Source organism: Arachis hypogaea, chromosome 10, assembly GCF_003086295.3.
Source record: "Arachis hypogaea cultivar Tifrunner chromosome 10, arahy.Tifrunner.gnm2.J5K5, whole genome shotgun sequence".
Classification (NCBI taxonomy): domain Eukaryota; kingdom Viridiplantae; phylum Streptophyta; class Magnoliopsida; order Fabales; family Fabaceae; genus Arachis; species Arachis hypogaea.
The window spans coordinates 108,155,683-108,167,531 of NC_092045.1; the positions used below are offsets into that span (position 1 = coordinate 108,155,683).

At 33.3% G+C, this 11,849-nt stretch overlaps 1 protein-coding gene across 1 annotated transcript; it reads right to left on the reverse strand.

Annotated features, from left to right (window-relative positions):
- Positions 1 to 2,950: 2,950 nt before the first annotated feature.
- On the reverse strand, positions 2,951 to 11,615 carry LOC112716386 (ABC transporter B family member 19). The gene is made up of 9 exons (XM_025768294.3): positions 10,980 to 11,615; positions 10,789 to 10,843; positions 9,910 to 10,085; positions 8,836 to 9,036; positions 8,295 to 8,554; positions 7,896 to 8,212; positions 6,757 to 7,800; positions 6,439 to 6,680; positions 2,951 to 4,399 (listed from the first exon to the last, which is right to left on the reverse strand). The coding sequence occupies exons 1-9, from the start codon at positions 11,250 to 11,252 to the stop codon at positions 3,191 to 3,193; spliced, it is 3,777 nt and encodes a 1,258-aa protein (XP_025624079.1). The 5' UTR covers positions 11,253 to 11,615; the 3' UTR covers positions 2,951 to 3,190.
- Between the last annotated feature and the right edge of the window lie 234 nt (positions 11,616 to 11,849).

The window sequence follows — 11,849 nt, forward strand, 5'->3', positions numbered from 1 at the left end:
CTATGCTTGACAAATGTTGAATTTATCTGAAAGAGAATTAGCCAAATGACATTATTATTATTATTATTATTATCTATAAAAAGGAACAAATTAGTTTTTCATGGGACACAGGTTTGTTGTAAACCTTTTTGTTTGTTTTCTCTGAGTCCTTAGCTTATAGTAATATCTTACCAGCATTATCCTATCTAATAAATAACGGAAAATATAAGAAATTAATTTTTTGTTAATTAATATTAGTCAGATTTAAATTTATAATTTAATATTAAAGTTAAAAATTTATTATATAAAATATAAATTTAAAATAAATATAATAATTTAAAAAAATAATTAATATTAGTTACAAAAATTAGTTACCTAACATAAGTAATAATAATACTTCCTCGGTATATTTTTTATCTAATATTCAATCCTCATTAATTATTCGATGATATTTTTGTATTCTCCTAACATCTTTTTAATAATAAATGTCGCTCTTTTTTTATTTTATTGTCATATTCTTATTCCTTTATGAAGTCATGCATATAGTTAGAGGAGTTCATAAAAAAATAAAAACAGATTAATTTGTTAAAAAAATCTTAATCAAATTAAAAAAAAGTTAACTAAATTGGTAAAAACTGGTTTGATGGTTGAGTTTAAAATTATTTTTTTAATATAAATGAGCTATAAATTTAAATCGGTTTTATAGATAAAAAAGGTTAAACTAATTTTTTTTAAGTATCAAAATCAATGTATATGTTAAAAATGTAAAATCTGTTTTTCAAATAGAGAAACTAGTTTTTAAATAGAACCGGATTTAAAAACCAATTTTTGTTTTTAAATTTGGTTTAAAATCGATTATTACTTTTATAAGCGATTAATAATTGATTTCTTCTATTAAAACTAGGTTAATTAATTAAAATTAAGTTCAATTTTTTTTATTAATTTTAACTATGTAAACTCCTATTATAACTTGTCTAAAACAAAACACTAATAAAAGAGGAAGATTATTGTGGTAACACGCAGCACAACTTTTTCATATCTCACTATACAAAAAATATGTTTAAAATGGGAGTTTTTAAAAGTAATTATGACGATTTGAACTGTCACTATATGTAAAAATGACATTTTTAAAAATACCATATTTTAGAGCATTATTTTAATTATTACGATGATATTTTAATTGCTTAAAACATAATTTAAACCGCTATTTTAACTAAAAAAATGATATTTTTTAATTATTTAAAATAGCGATTTTAAAAAAGATTATTGTGGTAACAACCAGCACAACTTTCTCAAATCCGATCTCTTTAACCTAATTGAAACAAATACAAATCACTTGACACTAAAATTAATTTTAATTGGAATGATCCCACAAAGCAGAATCAAACAACTCAATACATTATCATGAAACATTAATCAATCATGTTGAGTAAACATATACAATTGAAAGTCTATGCAGGCATATATAATTGAGGCTTACACCATGATGTGATGCATCAACACTGCCCCCCACAACCAAAAATGTCTGTTGAAAAAACTGTTTTGGAAGGGAGCTAGGGGGAAGGAAGTTTTTTGTTTTTTTTTTCCTCTTATGCTATCTTATTTCTTCACCAATAAATAATTATTTTTAGCACTCGTAAAATTTTAATTTTGACAAAATAAAATTTAATAAAATAAATTTTAAATATTAATTTTATTTTAAAAATAACCTAAAACTCCGAAATGATAAATTAGTTAGTCAATTTTGTCAAACAGAACTTATACATGTATCAATTTATTGGCTAGTGACAAATCTTTAAATAGAATTCTGATTTATAACGGATTAAATTCTGTCAAACTGAAAAATATCATAAAAAATAAAAAAAATTATATTTAAGATTTATTTTATAAAAAATAAATATTAAAATTTTTCGAGTATCAAAATAACTATTTAGTCTTTTCTCATTCATCATTTTCCACATGCCTTTGTCTTCACACTCTTCTTTAAAAAAAAATAAATACGTAAATAAATAAAAATTAGAAATTACAAAAAAAAATAAAAAAACATACACATACACATACAACTTTCTCCCTTATCACACTGACAATGCATTGGAACTGCAAAGTTTTATTTTAATTTTTTATTGTTTCTTTGAGAAAGGACCTAAAAAGGGTCCAAGCTCTCTTGTAGCTTTCCCCCACTGTTTGCTTTATTCTGCCAGAACCAAGTACACATGTTGGAAGGTAGCATCCTTTTCAGTGAAGGTTTTACAAAGCAACTATGAATACATGTGATAAGGGCTCAGGATCCTTCCTTTAGCCCTATTAATTCTTTTCTTTTTGGAAGAATTCATTTTGGTGGATGTCTTTTAAAAGAATAAAATATTTTTTATTTGAAATATTAGAAGTAAGTTTAAGAGAATAAATTTTGTTTAGATACATAAAGTAAAATTACTCTTGTCGGTATAATTGCCAAAACAACAAAGGTAATGACAATATTAATTAAAGTGAATATATAATTGTATTTTTAGTTAAAGTGATTATTATGTCAATGGGGTCCATATAACATATTCCCCAAAAATCCAGAGCTAAATTAAAGTTGCACTCAATTTTAGTTAATTGTGATTGATAAAGTTCCCTTCCATGTTCAATGAGTGGCCAAAGTGGGAAAAATAAAAATCCTTCTAGACACCATCAAGTGGGTCACATTTTCTTAAGGGATTTCATGAATAAAAATAAAAACTTACTTAAAATAATGCTTCTCCCATCTCTCATTTACAATAATTCACACCATCTTCCCCATCTGATTGTGTCTCCATTTTGTTTAATAGACATAATAAGTACACCTCTCAATTTTTTTTTCCCAAAATTGCCACTAGTCTTCTTTAGATAGGTCCCCAATCAGAAACAAAAGTTGGATAGAAGTACTAAAATTATGAAGGGGAAAATAAAAATAGGGAGGTAGGTAGAAAGCAAAAAGCTCAAATAACCATATAGATAACATAGTTATGGACCATTGATATTTGATTAATTTAATAATACTAGCTACTCCATTGGAAACAGAGTACTTTTTGTCCTCAAGGTACAAACCTCATGTAGCATATATCTACATCTAAAAAGAAAAAAAAAATAAAAATCAAAGCATGAGGTTAATGGGAGGCCAAACATAATGATCTCAACCAAACAAGGCCTTATATTAAAAACAAACTAAAATGTTTTACATTTGTGTCCCTCAAATGTGATGATGTTGTAGTTGCAAGAGTCTAGAATATGCACCCTCAGGCCTGCTTATAAGCTCAGAATGGCTACCTTGTTCCACAATGCGCCCATCTTGGACCACACCAATGCAATCAACCCCTCTTATGGTGGACAACCGGTGCGCCACGAGCACCGTGGTCCTCCCCCTCATGAGCCTCTCCAATGCCTCTTGTAGCACACATTCTGACTCAGCATCAAGTGCACTTGTTGCTTCATCAAGAAGCAATATTGTAGGGTCCTTAAGGACAGCCCTAGCAATTGCAATCCTTTGTTTCTGTCCACCCGAGAGCTGCACGCCCCGTTCGCCAACGGGTGTTTTGTAGCCCTCGGGCAGGCTACTAACAAAGGCGTGCACGTTGGCAGCTCTAGCTGCCTCGATCACCTCGGATTCCGTCACTCCCTCCTTTCCATAAGCAATGTTTTCAAATATCGAGGCGGCAAACAATGCCGGTTCTTGTTGGACCAAACCGATCTTGAGCCTCAAGGATTTCAAGTTAAGCTTCCTTATGTCTTTTCCGTCCACCATGACTTTCCCGGCTATGGGATCGTAGAACCGCTCGATAAGGGCGATGACCGAACTCTTCCCCGATCCACTCGCTCCGACGAGGGCTTGGCTTTGGCCTGCCCTAATTCTGAGGTTCAGATCCTTGAAAACCATCACATCTGGCCTCGAAGGGTATGCGAAATCAACATGTCTAAGCTCGATTTCTCCACGAATTGACTCGACCGGATCAGCATCAGGATCATCTGGATCGATCCTGGTGTGCCGGTCGAGGATGGAGAAAACAGAGCCAACTGCTTCCCCGCCCCGAATTATCTCCGGGGCGAGGCTAACGGTCTCTGCAACCGAATTGGCCGTTATGACAAGGACCACAAAGACCTTAATGACCTTGGAGAAGGTTGAAACTCCTTTGCTGACCAAATGTGCACCGTACCATAGAATGAGAGCCTCGGAGGCATAAAGCGCGAGCTGCGAGAGGCCGAACAAGATGCCGGAGCTCTGGCTCCGGCGAAGGCTTCGCATCTGCGGCACTCGCAGCTCGTGGCAGAAGACCGATAACATCTTGTTCTGTGCATTGAATGCTGCAACGGTTCGGATATTGCTCACTCCTTCTCCAGCAATCATACTTGTTTTTGCATGCGCCTTCGCTGTGTCTCCAGCAAAACCTTTTAGGGAAAGTTGCTGCACATTCAAATTACCATCTTCTTAGAACTGTTTCATAATTAATTGTATCATCTTTGCACTAATTATTCAACATAACTCTTATTCATAAACAGTAAATTCTTCTATTCATTTTGGCACAAAGGGTATGGTACAATAATAATCCACAAGAAAAGTGCCAAAAGTGCATTAAAGTCGATGTGGGACCTTAACAACAGATGGTTCATCTTAACATAGACACAACCTATACTACTAAATCATTTATAAGTCACTGATAGATTTGAAGGTTTCATCACCAATCAAGTCTATTTCCTTGCACTGTGCCTAGAGCATGCGCATAATATAATGCTACAATGAATAGAACATAAAAAATTATAAATTTTTTAGTGAATTAGTACACCCTATAATAATTAATAATAATAGGTGTAAATCACAGTTATCAAACTTTGTTAAGTCCTGTCTAATCAGGGAATCATGCAAGGGTAAAGCTTTTTTCTTTAGGAACTTTCTATTATAACTACTTTAAAGTCATTTTTATATTATTTATTTTTCTAACAATTTTACCTGTTACTAAAAGGTTAATTTTTTTCATACCTAAAAAATTCCCACATGCACAGAAGAAACATTTTTGGTGCAGCAAAACCCACATGGTCTCACATGCATAGTCAAAAAAATCTTAGTAAAATACAATAACACATGTCCAGAAATCACTGTTATAAGTCTGTAAGAAATCCATTAATGGTAATAAAATAACCAAAAATAATTATAAAATTATAAGATTGCAGGTAGTCTAGACAAACTAGACCTGAAAAAGAATGAACATGGTCACGGGTGACAATCTATAAGAGAATTGCAGATTCCTAGACAAATTAAAAAGAAAATCACACACATGAAGTTTCCTTTTTAGACCCAGTTGAATTTCAAGTTCCCAGTATCCAAAAAATATTATTAGAAAAAATGGAAGCAAGTGTTGATCATGAGAGGATCATTAATTTATAAATATGTTAAAAAATTCAAAACAAAAAATAATATGAATTAAAAATAGTAGTCTAATATAGTGTTAATATTGCCTCTTAAAAATACATATAATATTCCTAAGTAAAAATTACACTAACAAAAATGAAATGCTATATGTTTTTTCCTTTTTCTATTTGATTTTCATTGAATAGAAGACTAGGTTACTATATGAATTATGACATGGAATTTGATGCTCAGATGTGGAATCTAATCTAACTACCAATGCTATGTGATCTACCTCCATGCATAAAAAGAGCTAAGAGCCTAAGAGAATAGACTTGAACATAGCAATTAATGAGCTTTTAATAAGATGCCAATACATGAGTCATTAGTTTTCACAATATTTTAATGCACTGTGGAGTGTGAAGGGAAGCACGTGCACCCTTCAACTTAGGTGGGTCTTTGTTGTTTTTGTTTTTGTCGTTTTCTGAGGGTTAGATTCTTATTAAAGAGTGTGTATTGTAAGATAGAGTTTAATTCTTGAGTTACTTTTTGGGCCCCACTACTAGTACTATACTACCATAGACTCTGGTCAACACTTAGCACATGCACATAAAAAATACCAGTGTCTTTAGTTACTATAATTTAATCTTCTTATTTTCATTTTCAACTTTCTGGGAGTTTTCAAACATTTTATGCCATACTTTGTGGTGATCTAGGATGGATAACAAATTTACACCTTGGTAGTTACTAATTCACCTATTACTAATTCAAGTATGTTACACACAAAAAAAAAACAATTACTAAATTAATCACTCATAAAGAATTATATAAATAATTAAATAAAAATACACAAAAAAATTTAAGATAGACAAAAATACACACTAAAAATTCGTAAATATAAAAGTACATCTAAAAGACTAGTTTTGCTAGACAAAAGTATAATGTCGTTAGTAAGAGTGTGTACCTTTTGTCATTAAAAACAATATATGAAGTGTACTTTGATATTTACAAATGAATTTTTTGATTATTTATTCAAAATATATATTAAAATATAAAATAGTGAATTTGAATAAGTTAAATGAGAAATGAATTTGACTGACCTGAGCGAAATTAGCTAGGACAAGGAGAGGGAAGGTAGCAAGAATGAGAAGAGAAACTCTCCATTCAACAATGAAAGCAACAATGAAAGAAGTGAGGAGGGAAGTCATGTTCTGTAAAATGACAGAAATCCTCTCAGCAATGGCAGACTTGACATCAGCTGCATCCGTTGCAAGCCTTGCTGCCACCAGGCTTGAGTTGTGTTCCTCCTCATCGAACCATCCTACTTCATTCCTCAATATAGCTACCATATACAAATCAAATTCACATTAATTAATTACATAACATAAACATTTAATTAGTATTAGTGACTTAATTACCTGCAAGCATCATTCTTCTAACCCTAGTGGTGAGGTTCTCACCCATGATACTGAAAAAGTAATGCTGAATCAAATATGCACCAACTGCATAGAGTCCAGCTCCAATGTATATAAACACATACTCCTTGGTTTTCTTCTCCATGGATGCATAGTTTCTATAGTAAAAGACTTCAATCATGTTACTCATCACAATTGCAAATGTTGGCCCAATGAATCCGGAGAGAACAGAACCAACGGCTCCCATGATTGAGTAAGGCCATTCGGGGGCATTCATCTTCAGCAGCCGGAGGAAGTATCCGTCCGGGGCCGGATTCTTCTTATCCGTCTCGGCATTAGATATCATTTCTATGCGGCCGTCGGCTCCGGTGCTGTATTGGTAGCTCAAGTTCCTTAAGCTTCCAGATCGGAGGCTTAAGGACTTTGTAGAGAGGGAATGGCTGAGCCGGGAGGATCGTGTCCGGCGAGTTGAGGGGTTGGAGAAGTCCCTATTTCCAACCATTTCTTGGAACCTAATTAGTGATGCATAGGTTCCTGCCTTGGCAATGAGTTCCTCGTGTGTTCCTGTCTCCACCACTTGTCCTTGCTGGATCACGGCGATGGTATCAACATTTCTTATGGTCGAAAGACGATGCGCTACAACCACGGTTGTTCTTCCCACCATGAGCCGGTCTAGTGCCTCTTGAACAATGCTCTCTGATCCTGCATCTAGAGCACTTGTTGCCTCATCCAAAAGCAGAATCTTTGGATTCTTCAACATTGCTCTTGCAATTGCAATTCTCTGCTTTTGGCCTCCGGATAATTGCACTCCTCGTTCTCCCACCTGAGTGTTATAGCCGTTGGGAAGCAAGGTAATAAAGCTATGAGCATTTGCAGCAGAAGCTGCTGCTTCCACTTCAGCCATTGTTGCATCAGGTTTTCCATAGAGTATGTTCTCAAGAATGGTGGTTGCGAACAGCGCAGGTTCTTGATTCACCAATCCGATTTGATCGCGCAACCATTTTAGTTGCAGTGTCTTGATGTCCACATTATCAAGCAGAACTTGACCTGCTTCGCCATTTCGAAATAAAAAAACAGAGACTAAGCATAACTCCATAGTTCAGATAAAAAACACCTTGCTATTTATCTAAAACTTTTTTTACCTTCATTTGGATCATAGAACCTTTCAATCAAGGAAACAACTGTACTCTTTCCTGATCCACTACCACCTACAACCGCCACTGTTTTCCCGGCCGGGAAAAAGATTGAGAAATTGCGAAAGATCATGACATCCGGCCGCGAGGGATAGCTAAAACCAACATCCTTGAATTCAATGTTTCCATTAACCTCTCCCAAGCACTTGCCTTCCAAAGGATCCTCCACAATTGTTGGTTTCTGCTTGATGATCTCCATTAACTTGTATCCGGCCGCTTTGCCTTTACTAAAGGCGCCTAAATTCGAAAAAGACTGTCCCAAACTCCTGCATAATCAAAGCAGACATATAAATTTAAATAATTGAAAGGAACATGAACAGAGTCATGAAAACTCAAAAAGGCTCTTACATTCCACCAACAATGGCCGAGAATATAGCCGTGAACGCCTTGCCTCCGTCGGTCTGTCCATTTCGGATGAAAACGCCGGCGTACCAAAAGACTAGTGCCCATGACATGCAAGCTATTCCATAGGTGCATCCGAGGCCTAATCCTTTCGCCATTCCTGCTTTATATCCAAGCTTCAGAGTGTTCTGTATTGCATCTGAATAAGAGTTCAGCGCCTTGCTCTCCCCAACGTAAGAGTAAACGGTTCGAACTTGCGCAATGGCCTGTTACATTTTGCAGATCGTACTGATTAGTCCAACCACTTTTCTTTCTTTGAGACAATGAAAAATTGAAATACATGCAATATAGAAGCAACTTTAGGCCAATGTAGTAGAAACTTAAGTGCAGTTAACTTCATGTGAAGTTGATAGTTGAGAGTTGTTGAATAACAATTTAGTCAAATCTATTAAATCATTTAACTGACTTTCAACTATCAACTTCATATGAAGGTAAGTGCACCTTAGTTTTCACCAATTTAGAAGCATGGAAACTTTCATGACCTCACCTGTTCGGCAATGATGCCTGCATTGGCATAGGATTCGCGACTCTTGGATGTAAGGCCGGTAAGAGTGTAAGCATACAAGCCGCCGGCGAAAGCGATGCCGGGAATCACGGCAACACTTAGAAGTGCTAGCCTCCATGCGGACACAAAACCAACCACAAGTCCAGCCAGAAAAGTTGAAAGATAATGTATGAAGTTCCCAACCTGAACCACAATCCACACACAAACAGTTCTTGTATGAGGAAAATTGGATTAAACCTTTTGCACTACAACAAGTGTGTCTTGTGGAATATTCAAATTATCAAAGGAAATTGGCAAGTTGTGTTTGGTAAGAATTTCTAGATAAAAATATAAAGAAACTGAGATAAAAACAAGACAGAAAAATGTATTGCATCTCTATTTCATAAGTATTTAAAACCAAAAAAAAAATAAGAGAGATAAAAACAAGATAAAAAGTATTATATAAAAAAATTAAAACAAATACAAGATATAAAAATAGTACTCCTATTTTGGGAGTAATGTTAATGCACTTCAAAAATACCACTAACCTAGTTAGCAGGTTATATTTTTAAATTTAAACTATTAAAATAAAATATAAAAATTAAAATTTATTTAATTAACAAAAAGTACAGTATTTTTTATACAGCTTTAGCAACACTTAAAAAATATTACTAAAATTAAGATTATACTTTTTATATTTTTAAAAGATTTGTTACTTTTTTATTTTTGAAATTAAAAAGTATTCTTAAATATATACAAAAAATTACTTTAACTTTAACCATATTTTTTAAATATTGTCAAAGTTATACATTCACCCTAGTCATAGCATGCATCATTTTAAAATAAAGAAAAAAAATTGTAGTAATTTATATTTTACTCTAAATAAACTTAGCCGGTGCGCATGTTAAGCAATATTAGCTAACATGCACCACTTTAAGGATCTATGATCATATCTGTGGAGCCCACATTTTGATGGATATGAACAACCCAAGAAAGTCCCATGTTCACTAATCACTTATATATATATTTTATTTATTAAATTTGAAATAATTTGATAATAAATAAAATTGAAAGCACCTTCTCACTGATGGCATCTTGAACAAGAAGTGTGTCCGTTGAGACACTGAAAACAATATCCCCTGTTCTTGCATCTGTATCAAAGAAACCTACGTCTTGTTTAAGCACTGCTTCCAAATACTTCTTCCTTAGTGTACTCACTTGCCTCTCCCCACTATACATCCAGCATGAAATTTCTGCTCCAAATAAAAAATTATATTATATATTTTGAAATTTGAAGGACTAAATATTAAAAATCTCAGTCCTAATTTGAATAATAACACTAATATTTATTTTTGGTTAGTGAAATAATAATGTGTAATTGTGTGACATAATTGATGCTGTTACATGTTTTTTGGGTAAATTAAATAACCCAGAAATCAGGGAGACTGATTGTCAATCCAAATCGAATTTAATAGACGTGGGACTAAACTGTTTCACACTTTTATTAAATTTAGAAAAAATAGAAAGAAGATGATGATCATTAATTAGAATGTGGTGTTAGAAATTAGAATGTTAGATGATAATGTTAGGCAAAGGGAAAATTGAAATTATGGGTTTGGAGATTTTGACAGGTGAAAAAAAAATTAGCACAACACGTGGGATCAAACACCATATAGGACCCTCTTAATTTGGATGGAAGTGGTTATAAGAGTTACGCAATTAATGAATTATTATTATCATTAAAAAAATTTAAAAAAAAGGATAAATGGTCCGTGAAGTGTGATGATCCATCTTCTTCACAGGTGAGGACAAACAAAAATTACTAAAAAATAAAAAAATAAGCCAATGATAAAGGGATATTAAAAGAGAAAGAGAGAGTTAAGGTAGTTGAAAATTTTGACCAAATGGAATGAATGAATGAAAGGAAATAAATGAAAAAAGAAATAACATTATTACCTGCATATGATGATATGCAAACCACAAGGCCAAGGTACACAAAGTAAAGAGCATACTGCAATAATTAATAAAATAAAAATAAAATAAAATAAAATAAATTAGATCTTAGATCTATGAGATGAATTTGGTAAGAAAAATATTGATATGATAATTAATTTTTCTGAATATTAAAAGAAAAAAGATATATATACCTTTGAGACTTCCTGAGTCATCTTGTTAAGGTCCATTTGGTTCTTACCAAAACCGTTGACCATTTGACCGAAGAGGAGGAAGAAAACGGGCATGGAGGAGCCATGAACAATGGCGCCGATGGTTCCAGAGATCATGAGCATGTAGTCATACTTGTCTGCAAATGAGAAGAGCTTGAAAAATGGTAGGCTTTGTTCTTTCTTCTTCTCTGCTTCTGGTGGCAATGGCGATGGCGACGCTTTAGTATTGTTTGCTTCACTAACACCTTCAGCCATGGCAGTAACAGAAGAAGCTCCTCACTCTTAAAAGGAAAAGGAAAAGGGTGTGTCTGTGTTGTTGCAAAATGTGGTCTTTATTGATGGAACTTTGGTGGGGATTTGAATGAATGAATGAATGAAGGTGAAGAAGATGAAGATCTGAAGAGAGGGAAATAGCAACGGTTTTTTGGTGTTGTTGAATGTAAGTGAGGAAAGGAGAGTGTGGTGATGACGATGATTGATGAGTGAAGAGAGTGTGAAGTGTGAAGTAATGAGTGAGTTGTTAGAGACAGTGGTCAAAGAAAGCTTTCTTCATTTTTTTTTTTCGAGAGAGAGAAAGAAGAAAGAACAACATGAAAGAGAGAGAGAGGTGTGAAGTGTGGTTTTATAGTGAGAAAAAAGTGCTTCCAAGTCTTAAGTTTTCGGATTTAGCTAAAACAATAGGAGGCAACTTAAATAAAGACGTCTAAAATATTTTTTTAAGAATATTTTTATGTTGTATTTTAATTAGTTTTTGTATAATTTATTTGGTATTTCTCATCACATATTATTAAAATTTTCAAAAGATTTTTTTTTAAAAAACAATAAAAAAACATTTAATTTGGACTAAACAAA